The sequence below is a fragment of the Macrotis lagotis genome, chromosome 1 (assembly GCF_037893015.1).
Source record: "Macrotis lagotis isolate mMagLag1 chromosome 1, bilby.v1.9.chrom.fasta, whole genome shotgun sequence".
Taxonomy (NCBI): Eukaryota; Metazoa; Chordata; class Mammalia; order Peramelemorphia; family Peramelidae; genus Macrotis; species Macrotis lagotis.
Window position 1 is genome coordinate 915,000,170 of NC_133658.1, and position 22,852 is coordinate 915,023,021.

At 44.2% G+C, this 22,852-nt stretch overlaps 1 protein-coding gene and 1 long non-coding RNA gene across 9 annotated transcripts in view; one reads left to right on the forward strand and one right to left on the reverse strand.

The window, feature by feature from the left end:
- Window positions 1-22,852, reverse strand: part of LOC141509844 (uncharacterized) — a 65,616-nt gene that overhangs the window by 38,236 nt on the left and 4,528 nt on the right. For 5 of the 6 annotated variants that reach the window (XR_012474723.1, XR_012474722.1, XR_012474721.1 and 2 more), the window contains exons 2-6: window positions 13,469-13,711; window positions 11,346-11,450; window positions 6,473-6,585; window positions 649-710; window positions 441-565 (exon numbers count right to left, since the gene is read on the reverse strand). This is a non-coding gene — a long non-coding RNA (uncharacterized LOC141509844). The remainder of the gene's footprint in view (window positions 1-440; window positions 566-648; window positions 711-6,472; window positions 6,586-11,345; window positions 11,451-13,468; window positions 13,712-22,852) is intronic. The other variant, XR_012474720.1, reaches the window with a different exon arrangement.
- LOC141509843 (platelet glycoprotein VI-like) lies at window positions 10,687-16,471 on the forward strand. Of its 3 annotated transcripts, none has more exons than XM_074219669.1 (6): window positions 10,687-10,733; window positions 11,018-11,053; window positions 11,242-11,517; window positions 11,733-12,026; window positions 13,529-13,735; window positions 16,091-16,471. In XM_074219669.1, exons 1-5 carry the CDS (start codon window positions 10,700-10,702, stop codon window positions 13,717-13,719), a joined length of 831 nt encoding a protein of 276 aa, XP_074075770.1. In that variant the 5' UTR covers window positions 10,687-10,699; the 3' UTR covers window positions 13,720-13,735; window positions 16,091-16,471. The 3 variants fall into 3 exon arrangements, with proteins under 3 accessions (XP_074075770.1, XP_074075769.1, XP_074075771.1); XM_074219668.1 differs by lacking the exon at window positions 16,091-16,471 and adding an exon at window positions 14,083-15,049; XM_074219670.1 differs by lacking the exon at window positions 16,091-16,471 and adding an exon at window positions 14,534-15,049.

A 22,852-nucleotide genomic window follows, 5' to 3' on the forward strand; every position in this document is an offset into this window, starting at 1 on the left:
TCCACATTTCTTTTCAATTGATATTTTATTTTTCTAAAGACATGTTATGAAAGTTTTTCAGCATTCATCACATCCATATGCATATTTTTAAGTTACATAATTTCCTTCCACCCTTCCTTCCCACCTCCCTCCCCTCAGATGAACATTGTATATACACAATTGTGTTTAACAAGTTTACAGATTAGTCATTTTTTTGTCTGAGGAATTAGGAGTAAGGAAAAAGAAAAAAAACCCATGGGATAAGAAAGACATAAGAGAATTTTTTAAAAAGTCCAGGTGGTGTTCATTTAGATTCTGTAGGATTTTCTCGATTTGGTTTGGTTTGGTTTTGCTTTTCTTTCCTGGATGTGGATAGCATTGTCCCAAATAGGTCTCCCAGGATAGTCCTAGCTCTCTGAACTGCTGAGAGGAGCTGCATCCATCAAGTTTAATCAACTCACCGTTATAGTTGTGTATGATGTTGCTGTTGTTAGGATGTTCTCTTTGTTCTGCTCCTTTCCCTCAGCATCAGTTCCTGTAATTCATTTCAGGCTTTTCTAGGTGGCACAGTGGATAGAGCAGTGGTCTGGGAATCAGGAAGACAGGAGTTAGATTCCAACATCTAATACTATCTGAATAACCTTGGGCAAATTACTTAACCCTGATTACCTCACATCCAGGGTCATCTCCAGTTGTTCTGATTCATATCTGGCCACTGGACCCAGATGACTCTGGAAGTAAAAGTGAGACTGGGGACTTAGCATAGTACCCCCTCACTCAAAACCATTTCATGTGCTTGTCATGGCATCACCTCCCTGATGTCATGGTGCTATGGTCCTCTTTGAGAATGAAGGACAAAACCATTTACAGTTTCTTATCGAACAAAAGTATTCCATAGTATTTATGTACCATAACTTGTTCAGCCATTCCCCAATGGATGGGCATCCCCTCAATTTCTAACTTTTTGCCACCACAAAAAGAGCTGTTGTGAATATTTTGGAACATTTTTGCTATTTTTATGATCTTCTGGATTTGGGCTTAGTATTGGAATTGTTGTGTCAAATGGTATGATTAGTTTTATCTTTGGGCATAGTTACATATTGTTCTCCAGCATGGCTGGATCAATTCACAACTCCACCAAAAATGCATCAATGTCCCAATTATCCCACAACCTCTCTAATGTTATTCATTCTCCCTTTTTCTCATCTTAACCAAGCTAATATTTGTGAGGTGGAATCTCATAGTTGTTTCATCTTACATTTCTGTCATCAGTAATGATTTGTGTGCTCCTCCCCTCTTAACTGGCTTAGCTCCTGAAGGAAGGGCTCCATAGGAGATATCACCACTTTCCTCTCCTCTCGTTTTCATTTTTTTTGTGGGCAATGTTTGTTTTACTTGTAAGTGTAGAGTGAAATAACTTTTAGGAAATTGTGGTACATAAAGGCAACAGAATATTACTGCATTGTGAAAAAGAATGAATGTGAAGACTTGAAAGATTCCAGAGAAGATTTACATGAATTGATGCAAAATGAAGAAAAAAATCAAGAAAAGAATATATGGGCAAGAGGTCATGACCATTTTGACTTTTATTTTCATTTTTTAAATGTGTCAAAGATATTTTTAGCTCTCCTCTCTCTCTCTTTGTTCTTAAGACCTTACAATCCAGCTTCCAACCTCATCATTGCATCAAAATAACTCTCTCATAAGTTGCCAGTGATCTCTATGGCTAAATTCATTAAACTTTTCCATCCTCATCCTTCCAGACCTTGGATATCTCAACATTTTACATTGTCCATCACCCTCTTCCCTTTGATACTCTCTTCTCTCTAGAATTTCTGGGTGCCATCCTCCTCTGGGTAGTTTCCTGCCTGTCTGATCTCTCCTTCTCTGTCTCCTGGATTTTCCACTAGGTCATGCCCACTGGTGGAGGGTGTCCTCCAAGTCTCTGTCCTGACTCCCTTTGGTTGGTGACCTCATCAGCTCTACTTCATTCAATTATCATCTCTGTGCTGATGTTTCTCAAGGTGCAAGACCCAGCTAAAATCCAACCTGTGGGATGATTTCAGAAAAATCTGAGAAGACTCAGAGGAGATGAAAATTGAGAAAAATTTCCAAAACAATATTGTCTTCATCATCAGCTGTGAAAGGTTTAACTGCTCTGATCAATAGAGATCCACCACAATTGCAAAAGACTCATGGGGAAAAAATACTTCCACCTCCAAAGAGAGAATTGGTGAACTCTGACAGAAGATTGAAGCAGCCTTTTGTCTAGTTCTTTTCTTTAATCTTTCTTTTCATTTGGGGGAAGGGAAAACATTGTGAGTCTAGAAATGTTAAACAAGACTTTGTTTGGATAAGGGCTCTCATTTATTTCCCTCTCAGTGAGGAGAGGAGAGAGAGGAGAGGAGAGAATATGGAAGTGAAAATGAAAATAGAATTGAATATTCAAAAATTGGAAAGCAAAAGAAAATAAAATCACTTCTCCTATAAGCTTTATGGGGCATGTATTAAAGTTTGTAATTTCTCCCTGAGAACATCTCCAGTTTGTTTTCCTGTAGATATTGTTTATCCATCTAGGCTATTTGGCGCTCCCCCCCACACACTGGACAGTTACTGGGCATAGACGGTCTTTATCATCTTTCTTTACAGCCCCAGAGCTTAGCAAAGTGACTAGCATAGAGCTTCATAAGTATTTGTTGACTAGCTGATTTGAAGGGAATCAGAGTCTTAGCAGAAGGAAGGGGCTTTCACCTTCTGTCCATTTTCCAGAGGGAGAGGTCAGGACCCAGAGAAGGGCAGGACCTTGTTTCAAGTCTCAAGCTGGGCTCTCAAGGCTCCCCTGCCAAGAAAACCAGCCCACCCCATGGATGCTGGGGAAACCACAAAGAAGAAGGTATTGCCCCCTCTCTTCATTGGGGGCAGGGGATTGGGGAACTTGGAGAAGGACCAGCCTGGATCCCACCCTGCTCAGACCCTCTACTAAGAGGTCCATGTGACCACGCTCTCCTCACCACCCCTGAAGGGCACATTGGACCCCACACTGCCCAACTCTGCATTGGTAAGTCCTAGAAAGAGGGAGTCTTCAAGATGGAGACCAAGGCTAGAAGGAACCTGAGAGTCACTACATCAACCCATCCACCCCATTTTACAGATCAGGAAATAGAGGCACCAAGAGAAGGAGTGCAAGGAGGACTGTGGCCAGGGCTCCTGGTGTCTGGCTGCCCCTTCTGTAACCACTCCCATCCTGGAACTCTGGGATCTCATTCCCTTGTCCCTCAGGTTTCGGGATAAGGATGTGGGTTCTGGGGCAGGAAGCTGAGTCTAACCCAGAGTCTCTGCTACGGGGATGTGTCCATGCTGGGGCATCTGGGCACAATAAGGTGAGTCATTTCCCCAAATGCCCCCTGACCCTCCTGCCTGCTCAGCACTGGAAGCTGTTCCCAGGGTAACCAGTGGGACAGGAAGATGGGGAGGGGATCCAGGGGAGGATGCTGTGAGGGGACCTGGGGGTGACCCCTGGGGGGGGCAGTGAGGGCGACTTTCTGGGCTGTGCTTCTCTTGCAGTCCTATTGCCCAGACCCTCCCTCAGGGCTGAGCCAGGCTTGGTGATCCTCTGGGTGAAGCTGGTGACCCCCTGGTGTGAAGGGCCCCAGGGGGCTAATCTGTATATTCTAAGGAAGGAAGGAGTTGTCCTGAACATGGAGAAATCTGGAGGGTAGGGGGCTCAGGTCTTCATCTCTTACATGGAAGCAGAGACTGTCAAGAGATACCAATGTGGCTATAAGAGCCAATCATCATGGTCAGAGACTAATGACACCCTGAAGCTGATACTGACCCACCCCTCAGTCCCAACCTCAGACTCTGGCCCTAGCCAGGGCTGACTCTGGGCCCCTGCACCAAATGAATTGAGTATGCAACTAAAAAAGTTAGAAAAAGAAAAAAAATTGTACATCCCCAATTAAATACCAAGTTGGAAATTCTGAAAATCAAGGGAGAGATTAGTAAAATTAAAAACAAGAAAATCATTGTTCTCATAAATAAAGCTAAGAGTTGGTTTATGAAAAAGTCAATAAAATAGACAAACCTTTGGTCAATCTGATTAAAAAAAAGAAAGAAGATAACTAAATTACCAGTATCAAAGATGAAAAAAGGTGAACTAACCACCAATAAGGAAGAAATTAAAGAGATAATTTAGACCTACTTTGACAAACTGTATGTCAATAAATTGGAAAACTTGAGTTAAAGAGATGAGTATTGACAAAAAAATGTAAACCACCCAGATTAACAGAAGAGGAAATAAATTACTTAAATAACCCCATTTCAGAAAAAGAAATTGAAGAAAGCATCAATAAACTCTCTAAGAAAATGTCTCCAGGTCCAGATGGATTTACAAGTGAATTCTACCAAACATTTAAGGAACAGTTAATTCCTATTCTACATAAACTATTTTTAAAAAATAGGAGAGGAAGGAGTTCTGCCAAACTCCTTTGATGACACCGACATGGTGCTGATACCTCAAGAAGGAGGAACAAAAACAGAGAAAAGAATATTATAGACCAATCTCCCTAATGAATATTGATGCAAAAATCTTTTATTTTTATTTTTTAGGTTTTTGCAAGGCAAATGGGGTTAAGTGGCTTGCCCAAGGCCACACAGCTAGGTAATTATCAAGTGTCTTAGACCGGATTTGAACTCAGGTACTCATGACTCCAGGGCCAGTGCTCTGTCCACTGTGCAACCTAGCTGCTCCAATGCAAAAATCTTAAATATAGTTTTAGCAATGAGACTACAACAAGTTATTACCAGGATAATACACCATGATCAAGTAGGATTTACACCAGGCAGGCAGGGATGGTTCAACATTAGGAAAACACCCAACATAATTAAACATATCAATAGTAAAACCAATAGAAATCATATGATTATCTCAATAGATGCTGAAAAAGCCTTTGATAAAATACAACATCCATTCCTTTTAAAAACACTGGAAATTTTAGGAATAATGGAGTTTTCCTTAAAATAATAAATAGTATCTATCTAAAACCATCAACAAACATTATATGGAATAGGAATAAATTTGTAGCATTTGCAATAAAATCAGGGGTGAAACAAGGATGCCCACATCACCATCATAATTCAATATAGTATTGGAAATGTTAACAGTAGCAATAAGAGAAGAAAAAAAGAAATTGAAGGAATCAGAATTGGCAATGAGGAAGCAAAACTTTCACTCTTTGCAGATGATATGATGGTATACTTAGAGAAGCCAAGAAAAACATCTTAAAAACTCTTTGAAACAATTAAAAAATTCAGCAAAGTAGCAGGATATAAAATAAACCCACATAAATTATCAGCATTTCTATATATGAACAACAAAGCCTAAGAACAAGAGATGGAAAGAGAAATTCCATTTAAAATAACTATTTTTACTTGGGAATAACTTTAAAATAACTATTAAATACGTGGGAATCTCCCTCCCAAGACAAACCCAGAAATTGTATGAACACAATTATAAAGCACTCTGCACCCAAATAAAGTCACATCTAAATAATTGGGAAAATGTCACATGCTCCTAGTTAGTGCAAGCTAATATAGTAAAAATGTCAATTCTACCCAAATTGAATTGCTTATTCAGTCCCATGGCACTCAAACTACCAAATAAATACTTTACTGAGCTAGAAAAAATAGTAACAAAATTCATCTGAAGCAACAAAAGGGTAAGAATAGAAAGGGAACTGATGGAAAAATGTAAAGGAAGGCAGTTTAGCTCTACCAGATCTAAAAATTGTATTATTAGAGCACCAGTCATCAAAACTGCCTGGTATAAATAGAGTAATGGATCAGTGGGTTAGGATGGGTTCTAAAGAAACTGCAGTAAATGACTACAGCAATCTACTATGTGATAAACACAAAGACATCAGCTTCTGGGATAAGAACTCACCATTTAACAAAAATTGTTGGGGAAAACTGGAAAATGCTATGGCAAAAACTTGGCATAGACCCATGTCTCAACTCTATACCAAAATAAGGTAAAAATAGGTGCTAGATTTAGACATAAAGAGCAATACTATAGATAAATTAATAGACCAAAAAATACCCTTATCTGATCTATGGAAAGGGGATGAATTTATGACAAACAAGAATTAGAGCACATTATAAAAAGTAAATTGAATGATTTTGATTATATCAAATTAAAAAGGTTTTGCACTAATAAAACCAATGCTACCAAAATTAGAAGGAAAGCAGAAAGCAAGGGAAACAATCTTCACAACTAGGAGTTTTGATAAAGGTCTCATTTCTAAAATATAGAGAGAATTGAATCAAATTTATAAGATCACAAGTTATTTCCCAGTTGATAAATAGTTAAAGGATAGGAATAGACAGTTTTCAAATGAAGAAATTAAAGCTACATATGATCATATGAAAAAATGCTCCCAATCACTATTGATTAGAAAAAGGCACATTAAAACAACAATGGGGTATCATCTCATACCTATTAAGTTAGCCAAGATGACAAAAAAGGCAAGATGATCAATGTTGGAGATATTGTGGGAGGACTGGGGCATTGATGCATTGCCGGTGGAGTTGCAGATGGATCCAACCTTTCTGGAGAAGAATATGGAGCTGTGCTTAAAGAGCAATAAAACTGTTCATGCCCTTTGACCCAGAAATTCCAATTCTTGGTCTATATCCAGAAGAAATTATAAAAAATGGGAAAAGTCCTACATGTTCCAAAATATTCATAGCAGCCCTTTTTGTAGTGGCAAAGAACTGGAAATTGAGGGGATGCCCATCCATTGGGGAATGGCTAAACAAGTTATGGTGCATGGAGCCTATGGAATATGATTGTTCTATAAAAAACCATAAATAGACTCTAGAGAAGCATGGAATGACTTATGCTGAGGATCTGATGCTGAGCGAAAGGAGTAGACCAAGAGAACAATGTACACATCAACAACAACATTATGAGACGAAAGACAACTTCTCTCAGCAGTTCAGAGAGCTGAGACAACTGTATTTGAATGGCTATAGACTACATTATCCCCATCCAGAGAAAGAAAAACCAGAACAAATACACACACACACACACACACACACATCACAACCTTTCAGCATCTGACTTTATAAAAATGATCTCTTATGTATGTCTTTCCCTTAATCCTAATTCCTCATGCCAAAAATTTATTAATTTGTAAACATTTATCAACATATATATGTAAATGGCTAACCTGACCATTCCCAGCTGAGGGAAGTGAGGTGGGAAGGGAGGGTGGAGGGAATTTTGTAAAATGGAAATATACGTGTACATACAGTGAAAAAAAAATTCAACAGTTTCCCAAATCTCTAAAAATGCTTCTAAGGCTAACCATGCAATTATGCTTCATTTTTTCTCCAAAAGGGGAATGAAAGATCTCAGTGAAAGAGCAGACAGTAAAGGGCCTGGGTACCATAGGCTGTAAGCCCCCACCAATGCACTTCCATTTACACAAATTCAGTCACTCACAATGAAGTTGCATTTAGATCTTAAACACAATGTTGTTGCCTCAGCAACAAGGCAAAAGAAATAAAAACGACAACTTGTAGAGGAAGGCAAAGAAAAAGTAATGAAATACTTCACAACTCACACAGAAACTGGAATCACATGCTTTCACCTCTGTTCTCATTATCTGTGGGGAACTGGCAGAGAAACCCAGCAAGAACATCAGGACACCCTCTGTCCTCAGGATTTAAAGCTCTGGAACTTTCAAGGGTCCTCCTCCTGTCTCAGGAACTGCACAAACTGTCCTTAGGGAACACAGATTCTCTTCAGTGACCCTCACTTTCTCACTTATGGCTAGTCTCTCTTTATCTACTTCTCTACTGTCTATGAACACATCTGTGCTCCTCCACTATTAACTGGATTACCTTCTGGAGGAGGGGGCTAAAGGAGGTGCCCCCACTTTCTCTTCTCTTACTTTCTCTTTCTTTCTTTCTTTTTTTTAGTTTCTGCAAGGCAAAGGGATTAAATGACTTGTCCAAGGTCATGCAGCTAGGTAATTAAGTGTCTGAGGCCAGATTTGAACTCAGGTGCTACTGACTCCAGGGCCAGTGCTCTATTCACTGCGCCACCTAGCTACCCTTCACTTTTCCTTTTTTGTGGTGTTTCCTTTATTTCTTAAATTCATTAAGAAGTGTTAAACATAATTTTCTTAGGCTAAAAATGAAATGACAAAGTTAGTTTATGAATGAAGTTTAATTCTCTAGGATCTTACTAAAACCCATGGGTGGATGGCAAATGCCAATAACCAAACTAACTGAATAATCAATTCTTAAAGAATTTTGACAGATTTTATAGAATTTTGACAAAGAATCATAAAATTTTAGCAGCCAACTAATCAGGTTACACATTTGCACATAAAGGTATCATTGATTTCTTTATGATTCTCTAATCCATCTATAAATTCTGTTCCATGTCAGAACTGACTGACATGATATTTTACATTGTTATTAGATATGATAGAGATATATAAAATATTGGAGTTTCTTCCTTTCCAAAATGTCTGAAGTACAAGAATTTCTTCAAGTTTTCATTTAGAAAACCAAAGCAGATTCCTGCCTTCTCAGGATGGTCTTTAATGGATTGTTTGCACATCTACAGTAAAAGTTGCAGATGCAATTAGAGGGACATTAGGCTGTTTCACACAGAAAGTGCCTCTCTTCACATTTATAACTAGAGACACAGACCTTGGAGGGGCAGAGGTGAACATTCTAAACTTACAAACCTCAATTGGAAGCTTATAGAACAACTTTGGATCACAAATACAGAACAGAAATATTTAATTCTAATTTAAAGAATATCAGATTAGACAAGTAACTTTTAAAAAAATGATGGTACTGGAGGTGGCTCGGTGGTGGCTATAGCATCGGCCCTGGAGTCAGGAGTACCCGAGTTCAAATCTGGCCTCAGATACCTAATAATGACCCAGCTGTGTGGCCTTAGGCAAGCCACTTAACCCCATTGCCTTGCAAAAAAACCCTATGGTACATAAAAGCAACCAACATTGTAAAAAAAGAATGAATGTAAAGAATGAAAGATGTAGAAGAAGACTTACATGAACTGATGCAAAATAAAGAAAAATCCAGGAAAAAATATATAGGGAAGAGTTCGTAACCATTTTTATTTTTTATCTGTCAAAGATACTTTTAACTTTACTCACTTTTTTTTTTAAACCCCTACAATCCAGCTTCCAATTTCATCATTGCATCAAGGCAACATTCTCCAAAGTTACCAATGATCTTTATGGCCAAACCTAGTAACCTTTTCCCAATCCTTTTTCCCCCTTAGTTTTTGCAAGGCAATAGGGTCTAGGCAAGACCAAATTTGGTCACAGAGCTAGGTAATTATTATGGAGTCTAAGGCTGGATTTGAATTCAGGTCCTCCTGATTCCAGGATCTGTGCTCCATCCATTGCAGCACCCAGCTGCCCCCAAATTCTAATTCTTCTTGACCTTGGGTACCTCAGCATTTAACATTGTCCCTCACTCTCTTTCCTTTGATACTCTCTTCTCTCTAGGGTATTTGGATGCCATCCTTCTCTGGATCTTTTCCTGCCTATCTGACCTCTCCTCTGTCTCCTGGATTTTCAGCTATGTCATGCCCACCCATGGAGGTATCCCCCATTTCTCTGTAATGGTTTCCTTTCTCTTCTCCCTCTTTTCTACTTTGATTGATGATCTCATCACACTCCATTCATTCAATAATCATCTCTGTGTTGGTGCTCTTCAACCTTCCTTCCAGTGCCAGCTCAAATCCCACCTTCTGGGAGAATCTCAGAATAATCTGAGAAGATTCAAATGAGCAGGAAATTGAAGTGACTGCAACAAGGAGGTCAATTTACAGACCAGTATTGTCCCGATCACCGACTGTGAAGGACTTAGCTGCTCTGATCAACGAATGATCCACCACAAATCTAAGAGTCTCAGGTTGAAAAAAGTGTCTCCACCTCCAGAGTGAGAAGTGGGGGGCTCTGAGTGCAGAGGGACACAGACTGCTCTAAGTTCTTTTCTGTCTTACTTTTCATTTAGGTAAAGAGGGCATAGCCCAGAAATGGTGTAAGCTACTTGGTATAAGGAAGGGTATCATTTACTTCCTCCTCAATGGGTGGAGAAGGGAGAGAATTTGGAACTGAAAATGGAAATAAAATGGAACTTTCACACATTTGAAAACTAAAGGAAATCTCTGCTCCTAACTTTTTCCTTCTTGCTTTACTGTTAGTGATGTTTCTGTGACATCAACTCCAGTTTATTGTGTCTAGATCTTGCTTATCCACCTGGACTGTCTGGTGCCCCCCCACTGGACAGTCACTGGGTAGGGATGGTCTCTATCATCTTTCTTTACAGCCCCAGAGCTTGGCTAAGGGCCTGGTACCCTGTAGTGAGGGTCTTAGCATAGGGCAGGGGTTTTGATCTCTGGTTCATTTAACACAGGAAGAGGTCAAGGCCCAGAGAAGGGCAGGGACTGGCACAAATCTCAAGTTGGGCTCTTCAGCCACCCCACCAAAAAAACAGCCCCCCCATGGATGCAGGGGAAACCACAAAGAGGAAGGGGTCACCCACTCTCTCCATTGGGGGCAGGAGATTGGGGAACTTGGAATGGGAAGAGTCTAGACCCCACCCTGTGCTGAGGACTCCCTACTAAGAGGGTTATTTGTCTACTCTGTCACCAGCCCTGGAGGGCACAATGGTCCCCACACTCTCTGCCCAGCTCTGCCTTGGTAAGTCCTAGGAAGAGGGGGCCTTCAAAAGGGGGACCAAGTAGCAGGAACCTGAGAATCACTGCACCCACCTCTCCTCCCCATTCTACAGATCAGGAAAGGGAGGCACCATGAGAAGGGGCACAAGCAGGACAGTGGTCCAGGGCCCCTGGTATCTGGCTGTCTCCTCTGCTTCCAGTCCCAGCCTGGGGTCTGGGGTCTCATTCCCTTGTACCTCAAGTTTGGAGACAAGGATGTGGGTTCTGGGGCAGGAAGCTGAATCTAACCCAGAGCCTCCCCTACAGGGCTGTGTCTGTGCTGGAGCATCTGGGCACAAGAGGGTGAGTCCTGTCCCTAAATGCCCCCTGCCCCCCTGCCTGTTCAGAACTGGGAGCTATCCCCAGGGCAGCCAGAGGGAAAGGGAGATAGGGAGGGGGTCCAGGGGATGATTCTGGGAGGGGACCTGGGGATGAGCTTTGAGGAGGGCACAAGGGTGAAGGGAACCCTCTGGTCTCTGCTTCTCTTTCAGGTCCATTGCCCAGACCCTCCCTCAGGGTTGAGCCAGGCTTGATGATCCCCTGGGGGAAGCCGGTGACCCTCTGGTGTGAAGGGCCCCCGGGGGCTGATCTGTACCATCTGTGGAAGGAAGGAGGTCTTCAGAACAGGGAGATATATGTAGATGATAGGGAGGCCCAGATCCTCATCTCTTACGTGAAAGCAAAGACTGCTGGGAGATACCTATGTCAATACAAGAAACAATCTTTGTGGTCAGAGGCCAGTGACCCCCTGGAACTGATAGTAACACGTGAGAGAAGAACCCCCCCAGCCCCAGCCTCTGGCCCAGCCAGGGCTGGCTCTGGGCCCCCACATCCCCAACCCCTGCCAGCCCCAAGCTCCCTTGAAGTCAGGAGAGGGAGAAGAACATGAAGCAGCTGCTGCTCATCCTCTGCCAGCTCCATCCTGGGCACGGGGAGGGGAGGGCTGTGCCTGTTCTCATTCCAGGCTCTCCTCCTCCCCCAGGTCTCCATGATCCCCCCTCCCTCTCAGCCTTGCCCAGCTCCCAGGTGGCCTCAGGACAGCGGGTGACCCTCCAGTGTCATTCACAGCTGAAGTGTGACAGGTCTGCTCTGTACAAGGATGGAGGAGAGATTACCTACAAGGGGGCCCAGGACAATGGCCAGGGGTCTCAGACCAACTTCTCCATCCCGGCTGTGACCCCTGCCCATGGAGGCACTTATCGATGCTACAGCTTTCATAGTGACAACCCTTATGTGTGGTCAGCCTCCAGTGAACCCCTGGTGCTCAGGGTCACAGGTGAGAGAGCCCCAGCCCTCCACACCCCTCCAAGCAGCTTAAGCTCCTCACTAGGTCTGCTCAGGGTCTTGCCCCAGAGGACCCTGGGGCCAAGAGGGCTGGGGGGACAGGAGGGTCCAAGGGAGGGGGAGGGGAGTCAGGGAAGTGGGCCATTCTCAGAGAATGGGGCCTCCCTTCCCTGGCCCCTCTAGACACCCCCACCATCTGAGATTATTGAGTTATGTTCATCACCTATGTAGACCCTGGGTCTTCTAGCTCCCAGGAAAAGGGTTGAGGAAGTGGGAGGGTTTGCTGAGAGGAGCAGAGCAGGGCTGAGGTTGTAGCCAGGGGAGGAGGGGGGAATATCACCCAACCCCTCCCCCTTCTCCTCTCCCAGGTCCAGACACCTCAAGTCCTTTACCTCCCCCAAAGCCCTGGGGATCCCAAGCTCTGATATCATCCCCATTCAGTGAGCAATCAGTGACCCTCGGCACAGTAGTGGGGGGGGGGGTCTCTCTTCCCTATTACTCTCTATCTCCTACTTAGACCATGGCAGAGTCTCCCATTTCTCACAGAAAACCAAGATTTGAGGAGACCTGGAGGGAAGGGGCAGGGGAACCTCCAGATTGGGGAAGTAGGAAGAATGTGGTTGGTCAGGGAGGGAGTGGAGCAGAGAAGGGCAGGATAGGTCCCATCCCTCTTCTCACCCCTTCCCTAGTAGTCCCTGTGGCTTACCACCCTTCACCTAATCAGTCATAGCTCCAACTAGGGAGGAGGACACTCTCTTTCTTCCATCCCTGACTTCCCCAGTGATAAGATAGGGGGCCTCTCAGGTGTCCCTCATCCCAATTCCTCTAAGTAGAAAGCACCAATGTGACTTCCTCCCCCTTCCACCATCGTCTGCCCAACACCTCCTCTGGTTCAGCAAAACCTCAGGGTAAAAGAATAGCAAGAAAAAGGGGGCCTGAGGATTCAGAGGATCCCTCCCTCCCACCCCAGCCATTCCCTGCTTCTCCTATGTCTCCTCCCATGAGACTCAAGCCTCCTTAAGGACAGGCTGTGTCCCTTCCTTCAAACTGGGGGCTCCCTGAGGGCAGGTTGTGCCCCTTCCTCTCATTTTAGGGAATAGGAGGACTGATGGGCAGGTCCAGGCCTATACCCAAAAGCAGACAGAGATGCTGAGGGTCAGCCTTGGAGTGAGGCCTGGGACCTTTGTCACAGATAGTGAAGGCCTCCCTGGTGATTCTGAGCATGGGGGTGCTGTTTCTCTGGGGTGATTTCATCAGAGCCAGGCTGCAAAGGTGGGCAGTGAGCTCAGAGAAGATGTGGAAAACTTGAGGGTCTGGGGGGAGCAGGAGCCCAGAGGCCTTCCAGCCCCTCAAGTCTCTGACTCCCCATCCACACAGCTAGTCTCCTAGGTTGGGCTCAGGGAGGGGGAGCCAAGGGTCTGAGCAGGTACTCACTGTGGAGGGTGGGGTCCTGGATGGAGGCCCCTCTGTCAGTGACAATCCCCTATCCCCCAGATGCTGCTCCCCAGGATTACACTGTGGGCAACGTGGTCCGCCTCCTCCTGGCCGGGTTGGTCCTCATCCTCCTGGGAATCCTGCTCATCAATGCTCGCACAGCCTCAGGGGATACTGAGAAGCTGACTAGGCGGCCCCGGCCTCAGCGTCCTGGTCATGCCCAACCACGAGAAGAAGGGATGACTGAATGACAGAATGAACAAATGAGTAAGTGAGTGAATGAATGAATGTATGAGAGAATCCAGTTATTACAGATGTAAGAGTGGAGACTACCTTCTGGTTACTGTCTTGAGCACAAAGATGCAAATATTCCGAGGACAAGAAAGACAGAGACATAGAGATGAGAGAGAGAGAGAGCAGCCAAGGGTCTGGGGACTCTAGGAGCTGACCCTCTAGCAGGAGAGACCATCCCTGTGAGGCTGAGCTCCAGGGAAGAGAGCTTCACTCTTCATGGAAGGGGCAGAGGGGCTGAGAGGTGGAAGTAGGTGCTGGGGGCCTGTGGATGCTCCAGTGAATTCATCCAGCCATAGTAGTTCTTTTCTCCTTCATTCTAGAAGACCATGACATCAGAGAGGTGATACCATGACAAGCAAGAGAATTGAATTTGAGTAGTGAGGACTTTGCTAAGTTGTCAGCCTCAGTTTCTCCTCCAGACTCATCAGGGTCCAGTGACTTGATGTGGATCAAAACATCTGCAGATGGCCCAGGATACATTGGGTGACATTGATCTGTGAAAGCACAGTCTTTCCCATGTTCCATGGATTGAGGCAAAGCCCATTCAGTCACTAAGGTGAGGGAGGAGAAAGACAAGGCCAAGATCTAAGGATGACCATGTCCACTGACACGACCTCAGCCTTTCCCAATGAGGATTCAGATCTGAAACACAAGGATTTGTTCAGCAATAAGGCAAAAGAAAAAAAAATGATGTAGGTCTTACAGAGTAAGGTAAAGGATAATTCCAAAACCTTGACAAGCCACACAGAAACCGAAATCACTCTCTCCCAGGTGCTCACAATATCTCTGGGCAACTGATAGAGAAACTGAGAAACCTGGCAAGGAGAACATGAGGGAGGAAGCCCCCAGGCTCAGGATGTCCAACCCTGGAACCTTGGCAGCTTTAGGGACCTCTTCCTGTCTCAGGAACTGCACAAACTGCCCATGAGCAACAACCCTTCTGGGTTGGACTGATGTTCACCTCCCAAAATTGCTTTGCTCTCCCATAGGTCCCCTCAATGACCCCTACTTTCTCACATACTACTGCCAGTCTCTCCCTATCTCCTTCTTCATTACCTACACACACCTGTGCTCTCCCACCCTTTCCTGTTTTAGCTCCTGGAGGAGGGGGGGGGGCTGCAGGAGGTATCTCCACTTTCTTTCACACTTTCTGTTTTTGTGGTAAATTTTTGATCTATCTCTTAAGGTTACAATGAAATGAATGAAAGGAAAACAGATTAGGGAATGTGAATGCAACAGAATATTACTACAATGTAAAAAAGAATGGATGTTACATTAGATTGTTTTCTGAGGGGGGATGGGAGGGAAGGGAGGGAGGGAGAAAATGTAAATCTCAACATTTTATTAAAAAAAATGAATGTTGCAAACAGCCATTGCATATAGCTGGAAAAATAAATAATTTTTTAAAAAATTAAAAATGGAATGAATATCAAGACTTGAAAGATCTGGGAGACTTAGATGAACTGATGCAAAATGAAGTAAGAAGAATCAGGAATACAATATCTAGGCAAAGGTTCTTAACCATTTTTATTTTTAATTTTGATCTGTCCTTGATTCTTTGAGCTCTCCTCTTTCATCTTAAGTCCCTACCATCTGGCTTCCAGCCTCATCATTGCATCACCCCAGCTCTCTCCATTTTCTTAATCCTCATTCTTGGTCTTGGAAATCAGAACATTTGATGATGTCTGTCATCCTCTGCTCTTTGGGTTTTCTGGACACTTTCCCTGGGTCTCCTCCTGCCTATCTGACTATTCCTCTATCTCCTCTCCCCAGTTGTGAGACAGCTCTTGTTCTGGGTCCCTTTCTCTTCTCCCTCTTTGCTACTTTGATGGTGACCCCATCAGCCCCATTCATTCAATTATCATCTCTGTGCTGATGGTTCTCAGGCTTCCTGAAAGTTCCAGCTAAAATCCAACCTCTGGGATGATTTCAGGAAAATCTGAGAAGACTCAGAGGAGCAGAAAATGGGGAAAAATTTCTAAAATAATATTGTGCTGTTCATCAGCTGTGAAAGCTTTAGCTGCTCTGATCAATAAATGATCCACCACAGGGCAGCTAGGTGGCGCAGTGGATAGAGCACCGGCCCTGGAGTTAAGAGTCCTTGAGTTCAAATCCAGCCTCAGACACTTAATAATTACCTAGCCGTGTGGCCTTGGGCAAGCCACTCAATCCCATTGCCTTGAAAAATTTTAAAATAAAAAAAAAATTAAATGATCCACCACAAACACAAAAGACTCATGGGGAAAAAATCTCCTCCTCCAAAGAGAGAACTGGGGGACTATGAGTGGAGATTGAAGCAGACTTTTTCCATTTCTTACTTTTCATTAGGAGGAAGGGGAGACATGGTGAGCCCAGAAATGTTGACCATGACTTTGTTGGTAAGGGCTCGCATTTATACTCCTCTCAGTGGAAGGAGAAGGGAGAGGAATGGAGAGAACATGGAAAAGAAAACAAAGAACTGAACTTTCAAAAATTGAAAAGCAAAAAATAAATTCTCATCTCCTATAAGAAATTTTTTGTGACTTCTCCCTGGGATCATCTTCAGGTTGTTCTGTCTGGATCTTGCTCATCCACCTGGACTGTTCGGTATCTCCCTCACTGTACAGACACTGGGCATGGACAATCTTTATTATTTTTCTTTACAGCCCCAGAGCTTGGCTCAGTGACTGGCACAGGTTGTGATCCATAAGTATTGGCTGACTGGTTGATTTGCAGGGAATCAGAGACTCTTAGTAGATGGAAGGGGCTTTCACCTTCTGTCTAATTTGTAGAGTGAGAAGTCAAGACCAGAGAAGAGCAGGGACTGGGTCAGATCTCAAGCTTGACTCTGTAGCCTCCCCTGCCAAGAAATGCAGCCCACCCCCATGGATACAGGGGAAACCACAAAGAGGAAGGAGTCGCCCCCTCTCTCCACTGGAGCAATGGGATTGGATAACTTGGAGCGGGAGCAGCCTAGACCCCACCCTGTGCTGATGACTCCCTAATAAGAGATTCCTGTGCCCACTCTGTCCTCACCAGCCCTGGAGGCACAGTGGCCCCCACATTCTCTGCCCAACTCTGCCTTAATAAGTCCTAGTTAGAGGGATCAGTGGGGGATTGAAGCCTGGGACCTTTGATAGAGACAGTGAAGACCTCTCTGGTGACTGGTCATGGGGGCTGGTTTCTCAGAGTAACTTGGTCAGGGCAGGCTTCAGGGGGAGGAGCAGTGAGTCAGGAGAGGAAGGGGAATCATTGAGGGAAGGAGGGGACAGGATCGGGGAGCAGGAGCCCAGAGGCCCTCAAGTCCCTCAGGCCTCTGGCCCCCCACTCACACAGTCAGCCTCTCAGGATGGGCTCAGAGAGGGGGAGCACAAAGCCTGAGCAGGTGCTCACATTTGGGCAGTAGGGACCCTGAGATTGAAGCCCCTCTTTCAGTGACAAACCCCCATCCCCTAGATGCTGCTTCTCTGGATTTCACTGTGGGCAACATGGTCTGCCTCCTCCTGGCTGGGCTGGTCCTCATCATCCTGGGCATCCTGAACATTGAAGTTTGCACAGCCCCTGGGGGTGCTGAGAAGCCACCCGGGAAGTCTGAGCCTGAACAGCCTGGCCATGCCCAACCACAAGAAGAAGGAATGAATGCATGAGCAAATGCAAGCAAGTAAGCAAGAAAGAAAGAAAGAAGGAAAGAGAGAAAGAATGAAAGAAAGAAAAAGAAAAAGAAAAGGCTGAATGAGTGATTGAGTGAAACCAGTTATTTCAGATGTAATGAGTGGAGACCACCTTCTAGTTAGTGTGTTAAGCTCAAAGATCCAAATATTAAAAGGGCAAGAGAGACAGAGATAGAGAGATGAAAGAGAGAGAGCAGCTAAGGGTCTGGGGCCTCCAGGAGCTGACCCTCTCACAGGACAGACCACCCCCTCCAAGGGAGAGCTCCAGGGAAGAGAGTTTCATTCTGGGGAGGTAGAAGGGGTAGAGTGGCAGGGAGGGGGAGGCAGGTGCTGGCAGGGGTGGGGTCTGTGTATGCCCATGGAGATCCATCCTCTATCAAGAATATCTGGGAGGGGTCTCTTCTCTCCCATCCACTGGACAAAGGGCTGGTTGGGCTCCAGAGCTCTGAGGAAGGGGTGCTGCCTCCTCTAGAGAGAGGAAATGACCTTGAAGAAGGGAGGTTGAGGGAGGGATGAGGAGCCAGACCTTAGCACAAGGTCTCAGTTTCTCTCTTATAAAATGGTGCTCCCTGCAAAAGAAATGACTGTGTAGATAATATAAGCGAACCCCTGTCTCTGACTCTGAAGCCCAAAATGAGCATCATCATGGGAAACTCAGATGCAGACACCCCCAGGTATCTATTCCATAGGGCCAGAAGCACCTACCCTCCTATGTTTCCTACCCACCCACCCTCCAGTACACCCCGGGGCAGGACCAGCTTTCTTTTGTCTCCTAGAAAAGGCAGAAAATGCAGAGGTCTCACAGAACCCCACCAACAAGCAGTGGTACCCTCCCCCACCCCCCAGAACTTCCTTCTGGGGAGGGCAATATGTTCACCAAGAGGTAAAGAAAGGCAAGGTGAGGGGGAGGGGAGCACACACATTTCTGAGAGATGGTGAAGAGAAAATATATAGACTCTCCCTCTATTAGTCACTGGTCACATGGATTCATTGATGAGAAAGACAAGAAAACTCAGGGACTTGTTCATCAATCATTTCCCACAAAGATGTTGCAAGTAGTCTTGGTCACCAGCCTTCTTGGCTGTAAAATATACATACGGATTGAGAGAGAGAGAGAGAGAGAGAGAGAGAGAGAGAGAGAGAGATGGATAATGGTGGAGGCTGACAGGAGACCCCCACCCTGGATAATCTGTGAGGGTAAGTTGGAAGGTAAGAAATTTATAGACAGGAATGACCATAGACCCTGCTCAAGGACCACCTCACCCAGATTTTGTTTAACTCATAAAATGAATTTAATCCATCTAGGAATGTGATCCTCCCAGGTGGTCTGACCTTCTCCATCGCTAAAGTAGACTTTGATGGTGGAGACCATAGTATTTCTGATTTCTAAGAAAGTAAATCACTCATTCTGGGATGTCTCCTGTTCCTACCAGGAAAATCTCTACAAATGCTGCTATGGGTAACCAGGTAACAAGGATTCATTTTTCTTTATGATAAAGGGGAATGAAAGAGTAGAAAATAAAAGAACTGGGTGCAGTAGGGGCAAGCTCCCACCAGTGTCCTTCCATTTACGCAAATTCTTCCCCTCAAATCTGTGGTGTACAGTGTGCTCAAGGAAGACTATGACCCTAGTGTGAGGGATGCTGAGCCCTCTTCAGGGTGGCTTTCCACCTCTGATGTCTACCTGGGTCACCTAACTCTCACCTGTGGCTCCAAGAAGCCGTAGCATGCACAGTGGCATCACTCTGGTAAACCCTTTCAGCAGGTGGACTAAACCAGGCTAAGGATAACCAAGGGAGTCTCAAACCCATCAGTGAGTTAGGGAGTGTCTACCCCAAACATGGGAAGTCTTCTACTTGAGTGGGACTATAACTGAGTGAAGCCCCTTATGGTTGCAATGAGTCTTCCTTTATCCCAAGGCCATGTCAGCAGGAGTTGCAAAGTTTCCACTCCCCAAGGTCAGGGGGATAACAAAGATTATACAGCACTGTGCTGATTGACCCCATCTATGGAAGGATACAGAAAAATTATCTCTCGTTGGGTAAAACTGGATCTGAGTAATGATGCAAACAGGGCCTGAAATGCTTTGCATCAATTAGCTAGATACTCACAGAAGGATTGTGAGCCCAGTTATCTAGCCAATAGGTAGCAGGCCAGGGGGATGGGGCTGTGTTAGGGACTAGCATAAAAGCCTCCACGCCTCCATACTTTGCAGTCCTCCTAGAGCTGTAACTCATGTTATGGAGGTTGTGCCCTCTTCTTGAAGAGCAAATAAACTCCTTTTTGTTCTCTGGTTCCGGTCTTCTGATTATTCTGTTTAAGGAGAAGCAAGGCTAGAACACATGGTTCTGATCCCACAACACACTGGTGGAATGGGTGGATGAGAACAATTTGTTCCAATGGCCATGAAGCCAACTGAAGCAGCTGCTGTGGAACTCTTAGAGCTTGGTTAGACATCCAAGATGCCAAGGTCATCCACTGCATCTAGAGCCATCACCATGACTCTGTCTTGCCATGCTGGATCATGATGACTTTGGAAGAGACAGTGAGGCAGATGACTGTGTAGACTAGCTCACTGAAATCCAATTACACATGCAACAAAAGGCATCAGCCTGGGGCAGCTAGGTAGCAGTGGATAGAGCACCAGCCCTGCAGTCAAGGGAACAATTCAAATCCGACCTCAGACACTTAATAATTACCTAGCTGTGTGACCTTGGGCAAGTCACTTAACCCCATTGCCTTGCAAAAATCAAAAAAAGAAAAGAAAAGAAAGAAAAGAAAAGTAACTCTAGGGGCAGTTAGATGGCTCTGGTGTCAGGAAGACTTGAGTTCAAATCTGACCTCACATGCTTAATAATTACTTAGCTATGTGACAAGTCACTTAACCCCCACTGCCTTTCAAAAAAGAAATCAAACAAAAAAAGATATCACCCACAATTTACCATTCCTCTAAGTCCTGTGGTGACAGGTGAGTGGATGATGCTCTTGAGATTTCCCAGTCACCAATGGAGTGAAACAATGCTTTATGGCATGGTGTTTTCAACCATATCATCTAACTTCTTAACTGAGGATGAACACGGCTTCAAGGTCAGCTACCACACTGATGAGCAAATTCTTCAACTTGAAAAGGCTACAAGCCAAGACCACAGTGGAAGGAGTGTTGGTACAGGATCTTCTATTTGTAGATGATTGTGCCTTCAAAGCAACCTCTGAAGCTGAGATGCAGCAGAGTATGGATCTATTCTCTGCTGCTTGGGCTCATTTTGATCTAACAATGAACACCAAGAAGACACAGATGCTCCATCAACCAACACTACACCAACCATAGGTCGAACCATTGATGACAGCAAATGGAGACGTTTTGAGTTCTATGGACAAGTTCACTTCGCTTGGCAGTGTCCTTTCCAGGGAGGGACACATTGACAATGAGATTGACATTCACATTGCCAGAGCTATCTCAGTATTTGGGAGGCTCCAAAAGCAAGTGTGGGAGAGAAAAGGTATTAGACTGACCACGAGACTGAAGATCTACAGAGCTGTTGTGTTGACCTCATTGTTATATGTTTGTGAAACTGGACAGTCTGCTGGTGCCTTGTCAGGAAACTGAATCTCTTCCATTTAAATTATCTTGTGAAGATTCTGAAGACCACCTGGCAAGAGAAGATTTCCCCTATACTGGGGTCCTTTCCTAGCTAAATGGCCTAGAATTCCAACATCACTACAGAGAGTGCAATAAATACATTCTTAGAATGCCAAAAAAAAAGCTGTTTTATAGAAAACTCCCACAGGGCCAGCACTCACAAGGGGGTCAGAAACGATACTGAGACCCCCTGAAGGTCTCACTGAAGCACTTTAGAACTGATTGTACAGCTTGGGAGACCCTGGCACAGGACTGCCCAGCATGGCGTGCCCTCCTCCGTGAGGGGGCTGCACTCTCTGAGAACCCTAGAATTGAAGCAGCTCAAAGGAAACATGACACACTTAAGTTTAGAGTCCCCACCCCAGGTATTCACATGGACTATTTGTGCCCAACCTGTGGTAGAGCATTTTGAGCTTGTATTGGTTATCAGCCACAGTGGTGCTATTCAGCTCCCCTTCATTCAGTTCTCATCTCTGTGCTGATGGTTGTCAGCCTTCCTACAAGTCCCAGCTCAAATCCAACTTCTGGGATGATTTCAGAAAAAAGCAGAGAAGACTCATGGGAGAAGGAAATTGAGAAAAATTTCCAAAACAATATTGTCATGATCATCAGCTGTGAAAACCTTAGCTGCTTTAATCAATAAAGAGATCGAGCACAAATCTAATAGACTCATGGGGGAAAATACTTTAACCTCCAAATAGAGAAGAGGTGAGTTCTGAATGCAGTCTGAAGCACACCTTTTTCTAGTTCTTTCCTTTATCTTATTTTCATTTGGAGGAAGGGGAGATATTATTTGGATGAGTGCTATCATTTATTTCCCTCTCAGTGAGGAGAGAAGAGAGTAGAGGAGAGAATATGGAAGTGAAAATAAAAATAGAATTGAATTTTCAAAAATTGGAAAGCAAAAGAAAATAAAATCTCTTCTCCTATAAGAAGCTTTATGGGACATGCATTAAAGTTTGTAATTTCTCCCTGAGATCATCTCCAGTTTATTCAGCCTAGATCTTGATTACACTTCTGAATTGTTTGGTGTCTCCCCCACTAGACAGCCATGGGGCAGGGACGATCTTTTTTGTCTTTCTTTACAGCCCAAGAATTTAGCACAGACCTTCATAAATATTGATTGACTGGTTGGTTTGGAGGGAATCAAAGAATCTTAGCAGAGGGAAGGAGCTTTCACCTCCTATTCAATTAATAGAGAGTAAAGTCAAGACCAGGAGAAGGGCAGGGACTGGTACAACTCTCAAGATGGACTATCCAGCCTCCATTTACCAAGAAACCCAGCACACTCCATGGATGCAGGGGATGCGGGTCTCCTGAGAAACCGAGTCAGTGTGTCTGCAAAACAGCAAGAGGCCAAGAGGGTCTTTAAACCATTACCTTTGTCATTTCACAATTGTGGTCCTCAAGGATCCCTAACAATTCCCCCCTTTTTATTTTTCCATAATTGGGTTTTCATTCGATTAAGATTATTCTGCAAAGCAGACCACGCAAATTGAGCAAGAAATGATAGTATGATTAAAACCAGAAGGGTTGCTCCTATAGTGGTAGCAATGGTGTATAAGGTGTGCTATCCCCAAGATCGATCACTAAAATAATCAATGGTTTTTGAACTGTCTTATCTGGTAAAAGATCTTGTTTAGAAGCATCATTAATTTGTTGTTCTAAATAATATTAATCTTCAATTTGCATAGAAATATAACATCATCTATAATTCCATTAAGATGATTCTTAATTCTTTCCCATGAGTGATAAGACTCATTATACTATAATTTTGTCAAGTGAAAAGATGAATATTGA

Bases quoted from the DNA above. Each gene is read 5' to 3' on its own strand.
- LOC141509843 (XM_074219669.1), top strand. From the start codon at position 10,700: ATGGTCCCCACACTCTCTGCCCAGCTCTGCCTTG. The intron at 10,734-11,017 runs GTAAGTCCTAGG...CCTCCCCTACAG, and splicing joins CTCTGCCCAGCTCTGCCTTG to GGCTGTGTCTGTGCTGGAGC. The intron at 11,518-11,732 runs GTGAGAGAAGAA...CTCCTCCCCCAG, and splicing joins CCTGGAACTGATAGTAACAC to GTCTCCATGATCCCCCCTCC.